The 24,874-nt window shown below is 38.5% G+C and overlaps 1 protein-coding gene across 5 annotated transcripts in view; it reads right to left on the minus strand.

The window, feature by feature from the left end:
• Window positions 1-221: 221 nt before the first annotated feature.
• Window positions 222-24,874, minus strand: part of SENP7 (SUMO specific peptidase 7) — a 55,764-nt gene continuing 31,111 nt past the window's right edge. For 3 of the 5 annotated variants that reach the window (XM_048493341.1, XM_048493345.1, XM_048493344.1), the window contains 14 exons: window positions 24,153-24,287; window positions 23,184-23,217; window positions 22,425-22,604; window positions 19,211-19,470; window positions 17,090-17,223; window positions 12,255-12,371; window positions 10,625-10,744; window positions 8,915-9,007; window positions 6,751-6,965; window positions 5,641-5,693; window positions 4,321-4,361; window positions 4,022-4,090; window positions 2,752-2,902; window positions 222-1,860 (listed from right to left, as the gene is read on the minus strand). In XM_048493341.1, the coding sequence (XP_048349298.1) occupies window positions 1,723-1,860; window positions 2,752-2,902; window positions 4,022-4,090; window positions 4,321-4,361; window positions 5,641-5,693; window positions 6,751-6,965; window positions 8,915-9,007; window positions 10,625-10,744; window positions 12,255-12,371; window positions 17,090-17,223; window positions 19,211-19,470; window positions 22,425-22,604; window positions 23,184-23,217; window positions 24,153-24,287 (1,740 nt within the window). In that variant the 3' untranslated portion in view covers window positions 222-1,722. The remainder of the gene's footprint in view (window positions 1,861-2,751; window positions 2,903-4,021; window positions 4,091-4,320; window positions 4,362-5,640; window positions 5,694-6,750; window positions 6,966-8,914; window positions 9,008-10,624; window positions 10,745-12,254; window positions 12,372-17,089; window positions 17,224-19,210; window positions 19,471-22,424; window positions 22,605-23,183; window positions 23,218-24,152; window positions 24,288-24,874) is intronic. The other 2 variants (XM_048493342.1, XM_048493343.1) reach the window with 2 other exon arrangements.

Here is a 24,874-nt window from a genome sequence, read left to right on the forward strand (position 1 = left end):
AGTTTTAATTTTGGTCTCTGACTCCTTTGTGTTCATCCTGGACAGTAATGCCGTGTCTTTTTATAGCACAGTTTTAATATAAAGGAGAGGGGAAAAAAATGTGGCAATGAAATAGTAGCTTATCTACATTAAAACAAATAAAGAAAAATCCCTTCTCCAAGAGTTCCATTATCCCTTCTACTAGCAAACACAGGAGGAATATGCAAGGAAAAATAAACAGATTTTCAGAAAACTATTTATTCAGACAGTGCTTCTAGCTTATCAAGTACAAGAACAATCTGGCCTTCAGTTGCAAGTCTACTTCACACCACAGAGATATACTTCAGTGGAACTTCTGGCACAAATAACTTTACCTATCGCTATAAACACTTGGATAAAAATTCACAAGTATTCAGCCTTTCACTGTATATTGGGTTGGATCTCCCCCAAAATTAGTAACAGATCTTTCCCTGTCTTGCTTCTCCTTCAACAGTTTCTCCAAGCTCCCCAAAATGCAATAACAGAGGCCAAAGGAGCCCTCTGGGCAAAATGCTGTGAGGTCCTGGTGGGGAAAGGGTTAGGAAGGAGAATTGGTGAGAAGTGCCCTTCTTCCTTTTTGCATCAATAGACTACTGTGCAATGTGCTTCGTGCAGCGGTAGAAGACAGGAAAGAGCTGCCAGTCATTCCTAATTCACCCATCACATGACATCCCATCGTAGCTTGCAGAATTTATTCTACAAGGCTTCCCGCTTCCCCTGCCCCCAAATAACAGCATTAGCTGTTTAGAATCTTTGGAGGCTGCTTAGAGGAGGGCGGAGAAAATTCCATGATCTAACCAAACATGCCTCTGAACATGTTGTGACTTCTGAGTAAGAAGTTTATTTTAGAAACAGGTTTATTAAATACCTAAGAATCAATTTTCCTTTCCTTCAAAATAAATGCCACAGTTGAAACAGGATGGTATCTTGTAGATGTAAAATACTACTGTATCCAGTATGGCAGAAACCATATGACTTTATATTATTAAAATACATAGTATTCATACTATACACAAGTACTGCATAGCAGAAAAAAAAATTAGGCTTCCAAATCTGGTCTATGAGAGCAAGATGCACGTGGAAAAAGAACTATTTTCCCAACTGCTCCCTCTTGTGTTACATTTCTAAATTACAGGACCAGTACAACATTATTGTTTTGAGTTCAAAAAAATCACACAGAACTGTTTTCATAGGTATTGACTTCTGAAAAAAAAATTCCAGAAGTAGACAAGAAGCATTTATACTTCACTGATTTAGGCATGGGAATGATTTCTACATGAGTTCTCTATGACTTAAAAACGTCTCTAAGATGGTAACATTTCCCTCTTTTGTAGGATTAGACACAAAATCTACAGATTTAGCAAGACGGAAATTAGCTAAAATATTTCCCAACTTTGTAGCACATTCCCATTTATGCCACTTTTTATATACCAAATAAAAAGGCCAATCAGTAACATAAAAATATTTACTTTAAACTGCACAGCTGCAATTTATATTGTCCATTTCCCAAGAATGGCTTGCAATACAAATCAAAATTTTAAACCCTTAGGTTAAATGTATATTCAAAATAAACAACAATATGATCTGCAGTTCCTCTCTTTGCAAGTCTGGAGGCAGAAAAGCTCCTGGAAGGATTTCCAGTAATTTTAGGTGTGTAGGCAGAGAAAGGGAGTCTTCTTTAGCAAGACTGGAAGAACTGTCCAGCTAGCTCTTGCTACCCCTCTGCTGTTGCAAGTGAAGCTGAAGGATCAAGTCTCTAATTTCTTCTCTCTTGTTTCTCACCGCCTGACGAGGAAACCAGCGGTCTAAGTGCAGTGGAACCTCAAAGTTAACGATGGGACTCTGTTGATTAAACGAACAATGTTGTTGTATTAACTAAAAAAGAACAGGCACACACTGCTGTCTAAAGACAAAATTTCACTTTTTAACAATTCCAGACACATGTAAACAGTGCTTGAGGGCCTACAGGACTGTGGGAGGCAGATGAAGAAGAAGACATGGCAAGTCTCAGAGAGAAGCTCTGTGGCAATCTTATGGCACACATGCTGCCTACCATTTTGAGCACTAATGATAGCAAATGTTTAGTTTAGTTAGATTTTAACAAACCTAAATTATCAATATTTGGAGTATACAGTGATGCTTAAAACACTGAAGTTCTATGGGAGAGTAATGTGAAACAGCATTTCATTACACTTCCTTATGATACTGCGCATGGTGACCCGAACCACTATTGTGCCAGTACCATCTGGAACAAAAAACAGCCGTCCAAAGTGGCAGATGAATACTGGGCATGGGTCTACACATTTACTATATTCATCTTGGTAAGCATCATAAGTATTTGCTCAGCAAAAACCTTTTCCTAAAAATATGGCTATACAAACCTGAAAAGGAATTCAAAATATAAATCTTAGATAAATATAAAATCTGAAGCCCTTGAAATCACAAAGCCTTAACATTTCCACCAACAGATTAAAGTAATGCTATTTGCAGTTTTAAACAAACATAAGTCTGTTTGATCACAACATAACTGCTCTCACCTGCTTTCAGTTCCTGAAGACAAAATTAATTAAAAGGAAAAAAAGGAATATCTAATATCTCATGTATATCTTTCTGAAGTAGGCACTAAGAACTCATGTAATCTGAGCATGTGTTTATCCATATGCCTTTGGTAGGATGAGGATTTGAGAATCCTATCAAGAAAAACTGAAATAATTATATGTAAATGTTTTGCACCTGGAAGAAAGTTTCCACATACTGCAGTAAATACACTCCACAATCGCTATTGTTATTTTGTTTAGGGACTCTTGGACAGAAATCCACCATTGTTGATTTGCTGAACTCACGACAGGTCTTGAGTTTCACTTCCCACTCTAGTTCTAAATATCTGAAACAATAACAGAGGTAGTTACTTGTAGATACTGGGACACTAATTAAAAATGCCTGTAATAGTAAAGGCACCTGAATGAGATTGATTGGTCAATGGTACTAATGCCATTTATTTTTCTTCGTATTAACAGTCCTCCAATCCACTATTTTGATATGCTAACACATTCTTTCACAAGGCAGAACTTATAAGGGCACAGAGAAGTATGTCAAATCCTGTGTGTCCCTTTTTTCACTTACAGAAAATTCCTGAACTTCTTTTAGAGCTTTGTGGGAACCTTGAAGGCCTTGCTTCATACATGAAAGTTCTCCATAAGAAACCCATGATATCCAAGCTTCTGATGACTGGCAGCTAGCTTATTTAGCAGATTATGAAGTGTTCTAATGCTTTCCCAGAGTGTATTGACTCCTTCTCATCAAGTGAATTTTAATATTTTGAATAGAGAAAAGGTTGAATGGAAAGAACCATTGGCTCTGACCACTAACTCACTACAGCATGGACTGAACTTTGAGAAAAGCACTCTAATTCTTCTCTTTTTGGTATGAACAAGAAAAGAAGGATCTGGCCAAGGTCTCTCTTTATATGCTTCCGTTGCTTACTCCAATTGCATCGGCCTTGACAAGCAAACGTCAATCAGCTGCAAAGATCCATAAGGAGTCATCTTTGGCATAAAAATGGAGGGAAGCACCTGAAAGGCAGACTGGATCCTTTGGGCATCAATTGTCTACTAACTTCATGGCCTTTTGAGTGTTTCATACGCTACAAAACTTATGCTAAATGTTCACAAATGGCCAGGATTTTAATACAATGATGCCCAGAAGACTTTACTTCATCTAAAAAAAGTAATTTGTATAAATATAAACTTGTATAAATATAAACTTGTTTCTTATAACCTCACTGCACCTCAAAGTAACTTTACAGTGAATTTTACATATTAATAAGAAGCAGCACAGAAATACTTTATATACATAATTAATTTATTATTAAGCAGGACAACATATTGCATGTTATAAAAATTAAAGCTGTATATGTTTATACATGGCACACATATACTTAGGATCTAAAATAAGATTGACAGCATCTGTTAAAATGCAGAATCAAATGAAAACAGTTACTCACTCTCTCAAGACTTGAACTGTATTCTGTATGGAACTTGCCTTCAGGGAATCCAAAATGAGGATACATGGCCTACAGAAAATAAAAATAAAATTAATTTCATTTTCCATTACCTACAAGATCAGTGGTTGGAAGAAGCTTTGTTTTGTGAACTTCCAAGGAAACATCAACAACTTGTTAAGTATAACTAAGGAAACAAATGAACAGCTGTTATACTAGGTACAGCCATATAGTACGATACACCTATTTTAAAAGTGTATATAGCCAAATACCATTGAGTTGTTACAAATACAAAGGCCTACCTTTTACAAAGCTTCTTGATTTTAGAACTGCCTGAGGAACTCTGAAAAATAATTTCACAAACAGCAATTATATATATTATATATAAGGAAAATAGACAATTAAGCAAATTCACATCATTTGACATCTACATAAGACAGCTATCAAACTGATCATGAAATATTTTCACGAATTTCATCAATTTATATTCTAATTTATATCCTGCCTTCCTGACATGACAACCCAAGAACATGAAATATCACAATAAACTCCCATAATGCCACAGTTGTGACTGTCTATCCAGATCTTGTGCTTTTTGGATCTAACTGCTAAAAACAAAGCCTGGCCTGCAATGGTGGAACAAGACCCTTGATGAATTGGGGCCTCATGCTCTGTGGCGGAGGTGTGTGGCCTGTGGATGTGAGAGCATTCGACAGGCGGGAAGGAAAAGACTCTGGGCTTCTTGTATCTCTTAATGGCGACGGTTAGTTCCAGTCCAAAATTCTTTATGGAATCTGCATGGGATCTTGCCCATGTAATGGACAATAATTAATGTTCTGAAAAACTGCTGGGCATCTTTTTAAGTGTTGTCTATTTGGGTGCAGCAGTTGCTTGCAAGCAGTACCTCCTGCAGGGCCTCATACATGGCTATATGCATTGCCTGAGAGTCCAAGCATTAGTTTCCCTCCCTAGCATCTGAGAACTGCTCTGCACTAGCTAATTACCATCCACTGACAGGATAAGGGGCAGCTATGCCAATTTCTTGGCTATGAAGAGTGCTGGTGAATTCTCAAGGAGAAGCAGGCCACCAAGGTGGCAGTGAGGGAGGGTTGCAAGGCTCTTGGAGTTGTTCCCTGATCTCTCAGGCAGAGGAAGAATGACTTGCCAGTCCTTCCTGTCACTTTTTCCAAAGGCAAGAAAAGAAGGAAAGGAAGACAGAAGGATGAAATTCCTAAGGAAAAGGGTTCAGAGAACAAAGGAGAGCAACCTAGAAGTGAGGCAAATGAGACTATAATGGGGATTCTCATCACCCTCAAAGATTACTTAGACTTGCCTAATTAGCTTAGCCTGCCTGTGTTAACCAAGTTGGTGATCTAGACTGGCATCCTCCACCATCAGAAAATCCTGTGGAACTCTAGTCTGAATAAAGGCAAACACCTTCTCCAAATCTAATATTAAGCAAATCCATGGACTTACCAGAGCATATTAGGTACTTTGCTTAATTTATTTGTTATTGAACTTGCCATAAAAACAGATAGACCTACTTGTATTCTATTAAACATTTAATTCTGCAGGCCTATTTGTTCACAATTATAACTTTTTAAGATACAAAAGCCACTTACTTTGGAACTTATGGAACCCGATGCTGGAGACAGCCTTTCAGGTTGGCCATTATCTAACACAACGAAACAAACAAAAACATGGTTACAGACAAACATTAGGATGGGGAGAGTTGCTGCAACTTAAGAACAGATGGAGTTGGATAATGAAAAGTATGAAATACATGAATGGATGCAGTATTATACTTATTCTGAATATATATTTACAAGTTGGATTGAGCTGTAATGACATAACACTATCCCCATTTTCTTTTAAGATTGAAAAAGAAGATGCTTAAGGATGTTCTGTTTACAAAATAAAAAGTCCAATCAAATATTAGACCAAAATCACACACTGCTTATAGATGTTGAAAGCTGTGATGTATGGTGTAAAATTTCTTGAGTTTCTTCAGTTTCTATAATCTAATGCAAGAAAAATGGAAAGAATCACTAAATACGCAACAGAATCTTTTTTCACCTTTCTTACCTGAAGTTTATGCAACTGACCATACAATTGTGGCATGTCCATGTGAAATGTAGTTGAACAAACCAATAGAGCCAGAGACTTAACAAAAAGAAAGATCATCTCTAGGGAACTGCGGGCTAATCTTTTTCTAGTCTGGAAGACTGCATCCTATTTGTAGTTACAACATGTACATTGATTTTTTCCTTGTAGGTGGTGTGAAGACCTAAAGCTACATGCTGGGTTTGCTAACCTCCAGGACCCTAAAGTTAGCATGGAATTACAACTGATCTTCAGATCTGTTCCCCTGGAGGAAATGGAAACAGCAAAGGCTGGGCACCTCTCTGCTGAGCAGAGGCGTAGCAAGGGAGGAAAGCGCCCAGTGCACTAGTGCATCCTCCCCACTGTCCCGGAACGCCCTCGCCACACCCCACAGGGACGAGCGCTCAGTGCGTTGTGCCTCCCCTCCACCTTGAAGCTACGCCTCTGCTGCTGAACTCCCTCCCAAACTCTGCTTTCCCAGACTCCACTTCTAAATCCATAGCAATTTCCTAACCCAGAGCTGGCAACCTAAGGACCGCTACATGCAGATTCATTCACTAAAGTAATCTACAAATTGTCTCTTTCAAAAACAATGAAGCATTTTTAATCATATTCTGTTAAATCATTACCATTCAGCTGCAAGTGGCTATTCATATCCATTTCTTCATCATTCCGATTATCACTGAAGACCAAAACAGTTTCTGTTCTAACAGTTTCAGTTTTAGTTTCTAGATGAACTGGAAATTGGGGAGTGGGTGACTGCAATGAACACGGATCCAGACAGTCCTCATAAACAACTTCTTCTAGCCAAGGAAAGCAAATTATTGCAATGTACCAATGAGATCTGCCAAGGAAGGGAAGAGAAAGTCAGAAGCTAATATTTTAAGGGAAAGGGAAAAAAATTGCCAGTGTGATTGATATTAAAATTTGCTAATAACCAGTGAGATGCTACAAGTACATTCACCATTGACACTTGCCTCTTCAGCATAACTTTTTTCTATCCATGTTACTAGGCAATGTTTCATTATGAATAGCTTTTTGAATTATAGCAATCAACATTACAAATCAACAAACTCAGATATTTTTATACATCACTTATATCCTGTTTTCAATTGTAACAATGAAACCTCCACACATAAAATCTTATCCTAAATTCTATAAATAAAAGCAATAAAATAATATATAAACACAAACATCTAAAAAATCTTAATGCTGAACCTCCTTGAAGACAGCACTTGAAAGGTGAGATGCTACCAGTGCAAAAGTTCTATTTTGTGCCACATCACTTCTCATCTTATGAGCACATGGCACACAGATTCTAGTCTACAGTGGGCTAAATTCATGAAGGGATTTATAGATTTATAGAAAGGGATTTATAGATCTACAAATCAGCTGGGGTTGTAGCCAGTCAACATTCTGTGCTAGCTAACTGTAAAGTCCAATCTGATCACTTACTATTATGTGCAATGATAAGGCAATTCCTGCATTTGGACTTCATACTAACCATGTTGTTGGGGGGTTTCAACCCCCCCCCATGTTTTTAACTTGATTTAAAACAAAACAAACATGCATTTTGATTGATTATATAACCACCTCTGATGTCAGAAAAGAATTTACACAGTAGGATGAAAAATACCTCTGCTTTGGCATATTTTATAGAAACATTTATAGGTAACCGACAACATCTTGCTTTGTGAACAGAAATGAATTAAAATAAAGTGTGGGAGTAAAAAATACCACCCACAACATTCTAGTGCTGATTTCAATGAAGTCAAATACAAATTAATTTTTAACTACCTGAACAATAGGTGCTGATGAATTTTCATTAGGGCTAAACAAAATATTGACTGCAATTCTACACACGCTCATTCAAGAGTAAGCTCTATTGAACAAAAGAGAACTTCTCAATGTACATGTGCAGGAATAAACAGTAAATACAGGATTTCCTCATATTTTATACTCAAATTTTGTGGCTAATGAACCATTCTGTTACTGTTATTTTTAAGATTAACTGTTTATTGTTAACAGGTTAATAACAATGAACTTATTATGCTCACTGTTGAGTAAATGTATTAAAGGGCAGTATTTCAATTTAGTCGATTTTTCAAATCAAAACACAAACATTGATGTTATCTTAAACTAGCTGATATGGATGCTGGAGGGGGTTTTAGCACAGAGGTATTAATGTCCAAGTTGCTAAATGACAGCCTTTCTTCCCCACACAGACAAGCATCTAACACTATAACATCAAGTCCCATAAATAATATCCTTGAATTATAAAACAGATGATTGATTTTAAAAAACCCTAAATCACCGATCTTTCTATTGATTGTTTGAGGCCTTCATTTCTGAAACACATGTTGATGTCTAATTTCTATTTCCATGAGTTTTTTGCACAACACTGCGAATGTTCTGTTATCTTTTGGAAATGCTAATGCTTTAGCCTAGACAGCATATAATTTTATTTTATTTTATTTATTTATTTTATTCTTTGGTTTTCTATACCGCCCTATCCCCGAGGGGCTCTGGGCAGTGTACAACACAAAATTCTACTACAATACAACCAAATAAAGGGAGCAAAGATTAACTATATGTGGATAATTTCCAAATTACACAGGCTCCATCAATTTTAAAATATAACTACTAGTTCCCTTTAAAAACAGCGTTTAATACAATAAAACTCGTCCAGCAACCCATATTTAAAAACCCTCCCCAAGAATACAAATGAAAACTTCCAAAATAGATATATACAGAAAATAGCAGCTTAGATGTCAATAAATATATCAGACTTACTCTTCATTCACAGGCACAAAAATGTAGTCTTTATTAAAAATATTTGTATGTCGAGTCCACCTTTTCACTCTTTTGTGTCTTCTTTGTGCCAATCTGTGGATTTAAAAAACAACAATTCTGTAAAGGATGTTTTTCCCAGAACAGCAGCAGCATCCTTTTCACCTTCCCAAACTCAGTGAAATGAATATAAGTTCCTTATTGGTTAAGCAAATTAACCCATCTGAGAATTTGCTAACTATCAGGACGTCATTTGGCCAGGTCCAGACAGCTGATTATTTCAGCTTCAGAAGAGAGAGGTTACAAGGTGAACCAGTTAAAAAGACTGAAAAAATGGCCATAGTTCCTATTTTATTTCCAATACCAATTACCTATTTTCTTTCCAATACCAATTTCCAAGCCAAATCCAGGCCTGAGATGTTGGTAAAATGCCCTGGATAGTAGCTGCATCTTCTTGATTGCACCTACAATTCCACATCAAGTATGTTGCAGCCATCTGGCAATTCAACGCTTCTACCATTTGAAGTCACTTAATGGAACCTGCCTACCTATTTAAAAAGCTATCTTCCTGATGAACTAGAAACTAAAATAAGCATTCCAGAATCGAAACCTCCATGGCAGGTAAAGAAATGGAACATTCAGAATTCTGCAAGGAGCTAAAGACTTTCACTGTAGCTGCGGGCAGTTTTCGCACAGGAATATATTCAAAGAATGTTTTCCATTGAAATTGAACAACCCTTTTCATGAATGTGGTGAGAAAAGGAGCTTCAAATGAAATCAACAGAGCAAGGAAGTCTGCGAGGGCTGTGTACAGTCATCACGAACAAGTCAAACATAGTTTCAGAAGGTTGCTGTGTTGGTTTGCAGTAGAACAGCTAGATTCCAGTCCAGTAGCACCTCAGGGACTAACAAGATTTTCATGGCATAAGCTTTTGGGGATCAAAGCTCCCTTTGTAAAATATCCTTTTGTATCCGACAAAGGGAGCTTTGACTCTCAAAAACATATAATCTGAAAATATTCATGGTCTCGAAGGTGCTACTGGATTTCAAACTAAAAATTGTTTGTGTCAGGATTGAGCCTCGGTTATTTTTATTCTTGGAATCACATAGCTATGACTAGTAACTTCCTAGTTTGACAAAAGGAGTAAACTCTAATTTGAAATCCTGGGTCCTGGTCAAGAATCTAAGTCCAATTTATTGAACAGTTTCAAGTTCAATCATAACAAATGAATGTTTGGTTGAAGACTTTCTAAACTTGGAGTCTTCAGTTTGGCTCTGCATGTGAAACGAGGATAAAAAAGCAAACGATTCCAAGAATAAACTCTGATTTGATCATGATGTGTGAGCACCCTTTTACATGAGGCTCACCTGATGTCTTTGCTTTGGCACCAGGCCTAAACATTTATTTTTACTCAGGCTCTGTCTGTAAGGTTCCATCTCTCTAGGTTGCTGAATATTAATATTATTGATAACACTTATATCGTTGTTTTATCCTTTTGTTGTATTGTAATGACTTTGGATGCTGCCTAAAACACGACTGTAGACAGCATCTTATGAATTCTCTAATATTAGCTTAGTCTCACCACATTGTTCCATTTGGTTCTTTCAATTATTGTGTAGAACATCAATTCAAGGAATTATTCTATTGTGATGCATTCAAGTTTTCAGTTAGTTTAAACATAGATAAATACTACACTTTTAAGGATAACATACGAAAGATTTGGATTTTCTTCTGAATTCTGTTTTGTCCTGGTCAAACATTTATAGAAGAAACTGCTAAATATGTGTGACCGCTCAGCAAGTTTTCTGGGAGCTTTCTCCAACAAGAGGTATCTACAGAAGAGTAAAAAACAACACAAATTTAATGTCTTGTGATTCTCTACCCCCCCCCCCCTCTCATTTATGTGCAAAAGCTGGGTGAAAAAGGCTTCAGCATAAGGACTTATTTTTGGAAGTGAGCAATCAGCAGAACTACCCAAAAGCTGTTCCCTATTTTTTCTTATACATACAGTTCCTTATTTCTATATGGTACACTGCTAGTAAGTACCCAACCATCCTGGCTAATTTCTCCACTCTCTTCTCCTGCCTCAGGGCTAGCAAACAGAGAGGCAGCTGCAATACCTTAGGGAACTGGATTTGGCCAGTGTTACTCTAATCACCCCCAGATGGGAAAGGTTATCCTCTCACAGCTCAGAGTCATAAGATGCTCAAGGACGGATTGAAGAAAAGCCTAATTTTGAATCCTAATAGGGGGGCTGTACAGTAATTCAGGAGCCAATGCATCCCCTCACACTAAGGAATTATGTAGTGACTTCAGGACATCCTCCCCAAAATAAAATAAGAACAATCTGTGTAAAATCAATCCAACGTAACAAAGCACCCGAAATTAGCCAAAAAAGTTCTCAAGAGCTAGCCTAGCTCAGCCCTGTTGCACATGAGCCCCAAGGAGAAATTTTCTTGCAGGTTCATTCCTTTACATTTGCATCTTTCAAAAGCACATTAGAAAGACCTGAAAAATTATGTCTCAAGCATGAAGAAAACATCTTCTATACATCTACTGAGTAGCCAGAAGTGAAGTAGTTCTTTTCCCACAATCACAAGTGGGAAAAAAGCCTGAAAAAAGACCAGTGAGCTTCTCCCTCTTAGTTCTTCCCATTAGTTCTTCTCCCACTCCACAAAACCATTCACTAACCAACGAACTACTGGAAAATCATCATTTTAGAGAATCGCTGCCATGTCCTTTTGTTTCCCTATCTTCTCTATTCTTTTCTTAATATCTTAATTCATTACAACCCCCCCAATCAAAAAATCTGCATAAAAATGAACTTACTTCAGTAAAATTTTTGAGGTAATTCTTTATAACAAGAAGCAATTAAGGATTAGTTACATAAAACCTTTTACTTTGACAACAACAGCAGTGGGAAAAATCAATTCAGTGCTCTCTTTTACAAAGTGAAATAACCAATTAGTAATCTAAAATAATTCCCCTTCTACCTGGTTGACATCTATCAAGAATGAGAGAATAATATAATGTGTTGCAGAGGTTAGTGCACTGGATTAGGCCCCAGGAGACCTAGCTTCAAATCTTCATTCACCCTTAATATCACTGGGTGATCCTGAACAAGTTGTTCTCTCTCAAACAACCTACCTTACAGTGTTGCTGTGAGGATAAAATCATCTACAGGCAACCCTGAGATCCATGGAGGAAAAGTGGGAAGAAAATGTACCAAATAATTTCCATGTTGGAAATTACAGTTCACACACTTTTCTCTACATCCAAAATTAGTCTCCTCAGCCACAACCAGCAACCTGAGTAGAGTTTACCACACCCTTTATTACTCACTTCAGATAAAAGTCAATGATCACATCATTGAGGAATTCTCCATAGTCCAAACACTCCAAGTCTTCTCTTGTGACACCCAGTCCTCCTTTGGCAGGTGGGGGAGGATAAACCATCAAGCTAAAAGGTAAAATTCATTTTAAATCATTTCTTTAAAATAAACAAGAAAGAAATCCATCCAACCAGGTTATTTTTCTTGAAGAGAGGGAAGTATATTCTTGCATTTTGTATGAAGCTCCTGACTAACCTAGTTGTTTCTCATTGTATTAATCCACAAGCCCATCCTACTATTGTACTGAGCTGAGAACAGGATATTTGGTTGACACAAGGCATAACCCACCAATAGAGGAGCTCTTGATCTGGTAAGGTGTACCTTGAGGCAGTGGAACTCACCTCATGTTAACAGAACACATTACCCTTAGTTGAGGAGAATAGCAGAATAACAAACAGTAAGTAAAAAGCAAAAGAAGAGGAGGAATTTTGATTTATACCCCACTTTTCTCAACTGAAAATAATTAAAGACTATACATGTTTACACTTCAGTGGATAACCACACATTTTTCAATTGTAGCATCCTGAACCAATGGATCACCACTGGGCTTTGATTTAAAACAAAAAGGCTGTGTTTTCAGTGGTGTAAAACCACTAGCTCCACGGATGTATGAATCAAGAGAATTCAATTTTTCAATGGGGGAGCTGGTCTAGGTGCCATACTTCTCAAAAGTCTGACTTTGCACTCCTGAAAACCCAGTCTGGCAGCAAGTGGTGCTGAGCTGCTGTCCAGCTGGACCTCAGACAAAGTCACCCCCCACTTGGCACTGCTGCCAGGATGCCAATTAACAAAGTTTTTACTGTAACATAAACACTCCCAGCAGTGGTTTCACAGCCTTCCTTCCTTTGCAAAGCAAACACTGACATCTTCAGCAGAATTACACCCTTCTATGCCCATTAGCATCAATGGAACTTTGTTTAGGGTATAATTCTGCTTAGGACGGCTCTGTAAGTAATTTACGTAGGTTGATTAAGCTCTTGTAAATGGACTTCTTTGGCAGAAGAAATTAGGTTACATTACTGTAATATGCTTTACAGGGGGCTGCCTTTCAACACAGAAATTCTAGTTCATCCAAAACGTCAGGCTACTGTCAGGGTGTGACACAGAATTGCATCACCCCAGTGCTGAAAAGTCTGTATTGGCTGCTTTTTAGTTTCCAGACACAAATGAAAGTGTTACGTTTTTACCTTTAAAGCTCTAAATGGCTTGGAGCTAGGATACCTGAAAGATCACCTCCTTCCACACTTTCCAACCCAAGTGTGTCTCATGCTCCGGTTTCTGCGTCACCACCTTCAGAGGTGAGGTGGGTGGCAACCGAAGACTGGGCTTTTTCAATAGTGCAACCCCGCTTGTGGGATGCCTTTTCCCCTGATGCTCACCTGGCGTCTGTGTTGCTTTCTTTGAGGCATCAGGCCAAACATATCCGCAGAGGTGAGGCAGGGGGTGGCACCCAGGGCAACATCTGCTCCAGCTGCTCCTCTGTCCCACTTACCTTAGCGGGCAGGAACTTGCTGCAAGCCAGCTCTTGAGCAGCCTGGCGGGGCAGGGCCAAGGGGTGCCCAGTGGCAACCCAGCCAGGCTGCTCCTTCACCCAGCAGAGTCTCTGCCAGCTGAAGGAGCAGCCTAGCAGTGCGGGACCAAGAGACACCTGGCATTGGCCCAGCAGGCTGCTCCTTCAGCCAGCAAAGACTCTGCTAGCTGAAGGAGCAGCCTGACAAGGTCAGGCTGAGGGGAGGGGTGTGGGGGGCGATTCTCTGCCCTCCATGTGACCAGCTGGCATGTGTCCGGGAGACATGTGACGCCACATGTTCCCGTGAGCGTTCTGCCACTGCATATCTATCCACTCAAGCTTTTAATTAAAAGGCTGATTTTTTTCAAAACACTATTTAACTCTGAAAACTGTCTGTTTTTATAGTCTATGTTTGTATGCTGGGCTGGGATTTTATGCTGATCTTTAATTAATACCTTCTAACAGTTTGTTTTTATTATTTTAATTTTGTAAGCAACCTTGGGTTCCTGTATAGGTTCCTGTACAGGTAGTATAAATATTTTCTAAATAAATAAATGCACATTAAATGAAAACCGTCATAATGGAAATAGGCCAAACAGCATCAGCAACATGCAGAACACTTCAGAAGCAATGACCTTCACCATCCTATTCCAATGGAGATATATACTAACATTAGATATGTAAAGGTAGCCCCTTTTCTAGTGAAGTGCCGTCCCTTTGGTGCTTACTGACTTCCCAGTAGCCCACACCCCTAACACAAACTTAGCACAACCTTGAAGCTGCAACAGCCACAGTGTTAATTTTGACAAGGATCCTTCATTGGATTAATACCATTCTGCTGTACCAACTGAACATTAAGGATGGCAACTGAAATGATAACTTATCTTGAAGTTGGGAATTTTTCGCAAAATAGGCCTGAATCATTTAGCAAAACTGGCTGTCACAGAAAGACTGCACAGAGCATTTTTCAAAGGTGCGACTCATAGTTAATGTCATCTCACAATGAACATGTGATTATAACTTGCACTCCTGAGTTTTTGTTAACACGGATGGCCTGTTCCTTGTAAGAAGCCCTTTTCTCTGAGGAGGAAGCTCAAGTCGCTTTGACACTAGTAATTCTGAATTGCCATTTTTATTCTTATGGCTACTATGAACAATCTGAGCCTGTCTGCCAAAACACTGTAATCCACTGTTTTGCATGCTATTTGCCTGCCTTTTTCAGAGCTGGTTTGCGTCAATATTTCTAGTTCTAAATGGAAATGAAGTGCTAGCTTGTGCAGTGTGGACAGGCATTAGAGGCAAAGCTCTATCAATGCCCTGGCACCGCTTGACATATGGGGTAGCAAGCAACACACAGTTTAATAATGTCTACCCATTTGCTGATTACACTGCCATTTTAAAATGCATGCAATGCAGTCCCCTTCTCTATTACTTTTGCACAGCTATAATTACAATGCTAAGTACAATGTTTTACTTCTACTTCTTCTTGCAAGAGTGGAAGTTTAAAACCCAGGTTTGGGGAAAAAGCAATCTTACAAATATTTTAAATAAAATGAAAAGAAACGTATTTTCAGTTTAATTGAGTCATAGTTGATTGATTGGTCTTGTATGGTAAAATATTGCAACTAATGAATATTTTTAAAAATACTGAGTAAATCTTGGGATTATGAGCGTGCTTACTTCATTGCCTTTGCTATGGGAAATCCTGTAATGGGAATATAGTACTATATTAGGAGCTATGCAGAATCACAGTTATAATTCTGTGTCCAGGGATTAGCTGAGGGCAATTCAGCAGCAGTGCATAAATTTATCCTAGCATGCAAAATATTCTGATTTAAGCAGAAAGAGACATCTATGAAGACATGCCACTAAAGATATGTGTTTCTGGTTCATGCTACATGGAGAGGAACTAAATCAAACAGAGTGAACATCCACTAGAATGGTATAAATGTAATTACTTTAGACTTATAATCTGCATTTTTAATTCTTTCATGAGACAAGGGACTTCTGCTTGCAGACTCCTGGCCTGGAATATCCATTTTTAAAATGTCTCCGAATGTTTGTTTCCATGAGGCTTGAACCCTGAAAGACCTCTTAGATTCTAATATTTTGTAGGGGAGAGCAGTAATCTTTGTGATCAAAGTCTTACTGCTATAGATAGTGATTCAAACACTTCCTTATTTATAATCCCCTGCAAAGGCAAAGTGTACAACAGGAGGTTCTTCCAGTTAACTATGCAACAGTTGTTCTCCTTCATCCAGCTATGACATACAGACAAATGTTCCTAAAGTTTTTAACAGAGCTCTGTAACCTTTTTGAAAGGAAATCAGACCTATCTATGAAAATGGCATTACTATATGAAGTACCTTAATTCTGAAGAAAACAGGACATCTATGTTTTCTGTGTTTATCTATGTTTTCTGCAGGGTACGCGGAAATGGCAAAGATTTTCATAGCCAGACACTTCTAACTTCAGTAATGTGACATGCTAGCAAAGTAATAATAGCTAGCCTCTTTCTGCTAGCAAAATAATAATAGCTAGCCTCTTTCTCTACTCATCCACTCTTCCTTTCTGCCTTCTCATCCCTCTTCTATAATAACACTTTAAAAATTCTTTGCCTTATCTTAGCAGATCTCATCTGGCATAACTCTCCCAAGCTACATTTCTGAAAGTTACTGCTAATTGCAACCACTCATCCAATATGGAATGTGAAGCCTTTGCGCCAGCACTGATTTGCTTCTTTTCCATGAACTCAAAGAACTCTTTGTGCACAAAACCTTCCAAATTCTACTGATTCCCTCTTGCCAACTACAATGCCCCTGTTGCTGCTTTGCAGGCCATTCTGGAGGAGCCCTGGAATCTTAGGAATGGGGTGACACAGGCACAGGTATAATAGGAAGAGGTGACTGGAAAGTTCAACTCCATGAGAATAATTCTATTTATGTTTTTTGGGAACCAACCCCTACTGTTTTGCAGTGTCTAGTACAACATTTTGTTAAGTAGCAAAAAGCAGCAAGATAAAAAAGTCTCACAACTGCTGTGATTGTTGCACAGTGGTCAAAAGAATAAGTAACATCAAATTACAATGAGTCCCTAACAGGGGAACAAAACATATCAGAAGTGTATTAGGCCCAAGATTCATCTCCTAGATTGCTTTTCTGTCTTTGAACAAAAGCATGAAATAACATATTTTGACCAGCAATGGTAGAAGCTATTAAACTGATTCCGTGATTGATTCCTCTATGAATTCAAAATCACTTAAACAACTGTACATACCACTGAACAGGTCTGGTGTCTTGGAATTCTTTCCATTCATCCTCTTTTGCAGATGAAATTGAAAAGGAATACTTGCCGCCACTTTGCTTCTGCAGCAGACAATAACTGGGCTTTGTGGGGCTTAATTTTGATTCCTGTAAGAAAGGCAGGGAAAATAATTTTTCTAGTTCTATATTAAAGACCCCAATAGATACACAGAAGAAACCAGTTGGTCTATTGAAATATGAAACCTGGTTGAAAAATGTAGCTACACTTTTTATGAATTAGAAATACTCATTGTCCCTGAATCAATCTATCATTTGGATTCAGCATATGTGGGACAGTGAGATCTGTCACATGCATGGAAACTAGAGACCTTGCAAAAAGTATTTCGACTTTCTTCACCAGTCTCCCTCTCCATCATTCTTCTTCATGTGCTTTGCTGATAGAGAATATAATACTCCTTAGAAGGATGATAGCTTCTCAGTGTGTTTATGGAAAGTTTTTAATACAAAAAGGACTGTCTTGTTTAGAATTTTTTAATTAAGAATTATTACAACAAAAGGAATCATTTCAACCTAATTTTAGAATTTTATCAGAATAGGCTTTCACATTCAAGGTACAGAATGAAAACTAACTAGCCTCTTCACAAGTGACTATTTGTTACACAAGAGCTTATTCCACTTAAATCTTACACAAAAGCAGTAATGACAAAGAATAGTTCCTGGATTTTTATGGAGCAATTCGTCTTGAAAGGGTTTTCTGAAGAATGATGTCTTGACCAGCCATGCCATGTAGATGCCTATCGTCATCAATTTAAATACACTAGAACAGAAATGGATAAGGATGAACTACACATGCCCCAATCAACTTGTACAGAGTTGGAGGGTACTTAGAACCTTTAAAAACCTGCCATTTAGACAAATCACTAGAAACAGAGTTAATTTATGGGTGAAAATATAGTTGGAAATTCCTAGCATACAATACCCCACTCAAACGAAACTAATGTCTTATTAGTGATGTGAGGAGAAGGCCCAGGAGGCTGAACTTCCGTCAGCTGTTGCCTCAAGGCACAATGGCTCCAGTCACTCTTCTGATCTTTTTGTGAGACTTCAGATAAAGAAGGAAGAGAGTTCACCACTTCTATGTCCTACCCTTCAGACCACTTCCTTTACTGACTTGGGCTCTCCCTGGCTCCCAATCTCTAAAAGAGCCAGCCCAGGACTACCTTCCTCAGCTGATGGCTATCAGACCTTAATGGCTCCTGGTGGGTCAAGCTCTCTGCTCCCTGCCAACTTGCATCTTATGAGGCTCTCAAGCTTTACTGAGATTTTGTTGTCATGGCGACAGTTGTGGCGGTGCCTGACCAGGTCTTGGCCAAGCCTCTGCCATTGCCTGCTGCCCCTCCCTCACAGTCCTTTCAATCTGGTTGGATGCTGGACTTCTTCCAGCTTCTGTTGTTTGCTGGGGGTTTGGTCCTTCTGTGTGGTGGTGGTGGTGGTGAGCTGAACACGTAGGTACTGGGGCCAACTTTAAACAACCAGAATAGTCCATTAAAAAACAAATACTAAAACTATTTTAAACATTTATATTATCAAAAATTATCCTCACCAATATCTTTTATTAATCTAATAAATGATATATACACAAAAGTGAGGTGCTAAATGGCATGAGCAATCCAGACTCACTATGACTCTGCCATAGGAATGTAAAGCTACAGCTATTTCAGAGTGAAATTTGAACTTCAAAAGCTTATACTCCATGTTGGTCTCTAAGGTGGTACCAGACTTAAATTTAGCTCTTCATCTATAACAGTGACACAACTAGTGGTTACTCATGAATTGGTGACACAGAAATTGAGCTAGGAAAGTTGGAGGGCTCTGGTTGAAGACAGAAGGATTTGTCTGACCCCCAACAAAAGATTAAGACTGTATGTTTCAACCTCCTCCTGCCCCAGGAACAAGCTCCATTATGCCCCAAGCACCTTTCATGATCCATTATGAAATTTGTTCCACACAGCATACAAATGAATGGTAAAAAAAAAAAGAGCTATAAATGCAGACAGCTTTCCTGGACAGAAACTGCTGTCTTTCTTGCCTAGCTCTTTTATTCCAAAGATTCATTCAAAAACAACTGATTTACCTGAGGTTGCAGCTCCTCCAGAACAGTAGTACTCTTCTTTAGCTCCTGAAGCAACATATTACAATCATCAAAGAAGGAGCATTCTTCAGCAGATATATCTTGCAGCAACAGAACTGCTTGTTTCCAAGGAAAAAAGTCAATGAGATCTGGAGTGGAATTCTTCTTGCTTATTTCCAAAATTATCTTGTTCAATATGACCTGCTCCCCTTCCGTGAGTGACTGAGACAGCTTGAGGAAAAGGAATTCAGTGCTCTTCACTGCTGTGAGAAAATTTTCAGTATAGATTTATTAAAACATCTTTGAGTAGCAATTATTCTAATAGTTCACTCTATGCATTTCAAATAGTAATCTAGGAATAAAATTAGTATTTCAGATAATATCTAACAGTCAAAAAACAAGCATAGAAATACTATAATTTCTCTAAAAGAATCAAAATGTGGACTTTTATTTGAATTGCTAGATTACGATCCTTTAAAAATATCAAGCCAAGTAAGTTAGCTGCATATCACTTAAAACTTTTGGCTCTGTGACGCTCCCATGTCTTCTGGATACAAAATTCTTATACTAAGAGGAATCTTCCAAAGTCGTACAAAAGCAAGCTCCAATGTCAAGATCTGATCGTGACATTCCTGTCCGAATAGAGCAAGGAGGAAGAGCAGAAAAACAGCAGGTTTTATAGCCTGCTTTTCTCTAACTTAAGGAACCTCAAAGCTGCTTATAATCACATTCCCTTCCTCTCCCCACAACAAGCACCTTGTGAGTTAGGTTGGGCTGAGAGAATTTGGAGAGAATGGTGACTGGCCTAAGATCATCTAGCAAGCTTCATGTGGAGGAGTGGGGGATCAAACCCAGTTCTCTAGCAGCTGTTGTGGGATTGTGCCATGAAGAGGAACACATCTTACTGTGACCTGCCTCTGAAGATGCCAGCTCTAGGTGTGGGCAAAACATGAGGAGCAAAAACCAACGGACCACAGCTACACAGCCCAGAAAACACACAACAGCCAGTTGATTCTGGCCATGAAACCCTTCGGTCATACCAGCTCTGTAGATTAGAGTACAATGCTCTTAATCATTACACCACTCTGGTGCTTTGGATGAACGACAAAGACACCCACATCAGGATAGTAACAAACGCATACAACCCTGAAATATCACACAAAAATACCTACGCCTGATACATTTATCTGGGTCAGGTGACACTGTAATATTATTGTAAGATCGTGTAGCGTGATCTCACCTCCACCACCAAAACCACATCCTCCGCACAAATACTCAGTTTCCTTTCTTCCCTTTGCAGAACAAGGGGATGAATAATGTGAACCAGACTTCCATGTGATGAGATACTCACGTGGAGGACCCAGTTCACAAGGGGCTGTCTACCTACTGAAGGGGAGTGGTTCACACTGCTCCTCTACTAAACTACTGCAATATACTACATGTTTTTGTGTTAGTCATACATCATGATAAGAAGCAGGAACACTGTCAGTACTGATGTAGCATAGCTGATTTTAATCTCATGTATTCATACTAGTTATATACGTACTTATTTAGTTTATATAGGTTATGTAGAGTTCAGCAACTTGACAGGAAAAATACAGGACTATCTTAATCTTGACAGTTCATTAATGTACAAATAGAAATCTCAAACAATTGTCTGATTTTAGCTTTATAACTTTGCTCTGAAATATTTATGAGTTTCAGTAAAATGTTGTCGAGAGCACCTGTTTGTTATCTTAAAATCCCTTTCAGTCCAATTAGGGGGAAGCTGAACAGTTATGGATGTGGGGTGAGCTCACACCAACATGGGTGCCTACCCATGCACACCGGCAGAGAGGGCATCCACTCACACCCTGTAGCACCCAAACCAGGAAGAGCCCACTGCCTGGTGCAGGGGGGGATGGTCTCAGGATGTTCTCGGGGATGGGCCGATTTTAGTTGGTTTCCACCAGACCTTCAGCCCATGAATGCTTCCCTTCTTGATTGCAGACATGCCACTCGAAAGTGTAGCATAAGCCCTTTTTGTTCAATTGGTTATTTTTAGGTGACTGGGGGGTTTCTTGGTTTTTTTCTCCTTCTCATGCCACCTGAAAGTCCTTTGGGGCCGTGCAGCAGTGGCGCCGTCCCTGGCTGCCACACACTCTGGACAATTATGTGTAAAAGTTAGAAACATTAATTTTTTAAACTCTATAACATGTATCACGTAAAAGGCAAATTAGCCTTTTCCAGAAGGCACAATCACAGGAGGGGTTTGTGTGTGTGTGTACAGCTTCAAAACTTTGCATAGCATTTCTGTCAGTCAGCTAACACCTGATTTGTCCTGAACTTTATGAAATTAGCTAAGTATGAGGAATGTCAAGAGATCTGATGTTTATTAAATGCATTTTTCTATTATTATAGTTTTAAGTAGCACCTGCATTTGCCTTTCAGTTACTTGCCTAAGAAAAAGAGTTATTTCTTATTTCAAATAAAGTCCTTCACTTTAGCTCTCTGCTTGTTTTCTTGATTAACAATCAAATGCCTAGGTCCTCATACTTCACTGTGCTATAAAAGATAAGTCTCTCTCAGAGAGATTATTTTACATGTCATAGATGATAGGGAGTCTTCCACTGTTGCACTAACAAGAAAATGCTCACAAGGCAGAGTTGTATTAGCTCCTTAATAGGATACGAATTTGATTATTTGTGACAAACATTTAACTCAACATACTATCACAAAAAATATCTTTATCATTTGGGTATAAAAGTGCTGCCATAATTCCTCTTCAAACAAATACGAATAAACAGGTAAAGTAGCTTAGAAAACAAATCCTGGAACAAACGGCTTGAGTGTCCAAACTGAAGAAGATACTAAATAAATTCAAAAGATACTTAAACATGCTCAGTAGTCTATGGCATGCTCTCTTCTTTTTTAGTTAACCTCACTTTTAATTTCTAAATACTAATTTCCTACAAAGTCTAACTATAGAACTTGTTTCTCTGGACTTTTCATTTGGGTACATAATCATTGACAAAATACAAGACATACAGTTGAGATCACTATTTTTGTGACTTTTAGCATTAAATCAGGCAAATCTTAGTAAAGACCTCAATTTTGTCCTTTGAAAACATTCTGTGTTTTCCTCTAATTGTTCCCAAATTAAAATCTGAATTCCGACATAGTCAGTGCTACTTAGTATATCTAAAAGATGGACAAGTTAACTACAAAGAATACATACCGTTTTTGTTCAGCACAGATGTTCCTATTTGATTTTCAATCTGTTCCACATAATTTGATGATAGCCAAAGAAAAATGACAGTATCACTCCTTGAAGTTGAGGAATCCTTATGGTCAGTCCACAGACCAATTTTTTTAAAGTGCCTAGTATCTATGAGCAGGTCCACATTCTTATTCAGGGCTGCTCCAGGGAACAAAACATAAAATAAACAGACAGTCTACAAGGCTGAAGCAAGCTGAAGTCACAATTCCTCCCCTTCAAAGAAAATGGGCTGGATCAAGTGTCTGTTGCATGATTGGGGGAGCACTTCTATCCTTGGATCTCAAGCACAAGTCAAAATTGTCTTTGAAAACAACTAAGAGCCAGTCTTACATAACTGTCAGTCTTTTAATTAAGCTAAGCTTGAAGCATACCATGCAAAGATGGGAACACTAAGATTAATTCCAACCACCTTTTCTGCTGGTAAAAGGGAAAGAATTATCCTTTTTGACCACCACCAATGGCTATGCTGGGGTTCATAGGACCGACATGTAACAAAATTAATATGGAATGAGGGGGGTTATACAGGGAGGAAAATTGGATAAGATTCAGTGGGAAAACTGACTGGATCCAACTCTTTGTGTGACCCTGCATTCCTTTAAACTGTTGTGCCCCCCATGCAAAGTACCTATGGCATGCTTAGCACATCAGACGCTAACAGCCAGGGCAGGTCTAGTGCTAATGAGCAGTGAAATTTAATGAAATGATGTAATATCTTACCTTCAAATGGAATCTTAATGTAACTCGTTGAAAACTTTTAAAAAAGAGAAAACAAAAAAATCAGCCTTTTAAATGTAACAGTTCAGAAATGCATTTCATTAATATATTTGAAACTAAAAAGGAAGAAAACAAACAAGACTTAGATAATATGTTGATACTGCAATTAAAACGCACACATGCTTGTTGATCCATTCACTTCAAAATATATTTTGTGTAAAGTACAGAACTTATTTTGAAACAAGTGGCTGGCATCTAACAAAAACATGCACAAACCACAAATTTATTTTGAAACAGAGTGGATGTTCAAAAAATCAATGATATTTGCTGTTCAAATGTGAAAAATTCTATTAGATATACCTAAGCTTTGAGATGTGCCCAAAGTATCAATTTGGATCCAGGACAATTTATTTTAGGACTGATATGCCAGTACTAGAAATATTAGAATATTCATCAGTGTGGCATGAAAATATTTTACAATTATACAAGCAATCTTGTCTATTGATTTCAGCAGAACAGAGGCACTGACAGTTACGAATATAGAAAATTGATTTCAGCAGAAAATTGATTTCAGGCTGTCTGCTGCTGTCACCTCCTGGTATCAGACAACAAAGAGGAGAGAGTGAGCCTCAGCAGCCATTGGGCCAGCTGGCAAGCATGAAGAAAGTCAGAAAAAGTCCAACCATGATGGCCTTGGCAGAACTTGGGAGGGGCCCAGCCATGCAAGAACATAGGAGGAGCCAAGCCTAGGGAGACCCCAGGGAGTGAAAGCGGTAGGCAGAGCTGGCAGCAGAGAATCCTCACATTTCCTGTATGCCACTGTTCCTAATCCCATCTCAGTAGACACTTCTCATGTAGTACAGTGCAGTATATGTGGGGGGTGGGGGGTTATGCCAAAATCCTATTTCAGACTACTTTCATGGCTCTCTAAATATGAGCTTCAGCTATATATGAGCTGCGTGGCAAACTTACTCTGATACAACCTGTTGCTGTTCCTTTATACTTTCCAATAAAAACCACAGCAGATTTGACATCTAAAGCAAAATCTGCCTGTTCACTGGTCATACAGTTTGAAGTAGCCTTAAGCGTAGGTGATTCAGTGGAAGCCTGTGAAATGAAAACATAACAAAACATGTTGCATAAATACTTTTAAAAACACCCTCCCCACTCCACAAAATGCAGACTTGCAATTATACCAGATTTTTTAAAAAATGTATTCAAGTTTTATCCCATTTATTCTCCAGGTTGCTCGGAGTGGCATACATGGTTCCCTCCTGACATTTCCTCTTAGCAACCAGTATACTTTATGGCAAAATGAGAATTTGAATCCAAGTATCCTCCAGTTGAAACCTGACACTGTAACCACTAGAGAAGGAAGAAGATGTGGATCAATGGTAGAGAATCTGCTTCACATGCAGAAGATCCCAACTTGAGGCTCTGGCAACGCCAGTTAACAGGTAGCAAGGGACGTGAAAGACCTCTGCCTGAGACTCTGAAGAGCTGCTGCCATTGTGAATAGGCAATGCTGACCTTAATGGAACAGTGTTATAACTCATTGTAAGGCAGCTTCATGTGTCCACTGAACGACACTGACTTTATTGGTATTGACTGCCAATTACAGTCAATTATGTCACTTCAGAAGAAAAGTCAGCCATTTAAAAATTGCCACAAGGGCCCAATCCTGATCGGCCCAC

This window comes from Sphaerodactylus townsendi, linkage group LG04 (assembly GCF_021028975.2).
Source record: "Sphaerodactylus townsendi isolate TG3544 linkage group LG04, MPM_Stown_v2.3, whole genome shotgun sequence".
Lineage (NCBI taxonomy): Eukaryota > Metazoa > Chordata > Lepidosauria > Squamata > Sphaerodactylidae > Sphaerodactylus > Sphaerodactylus townsendi.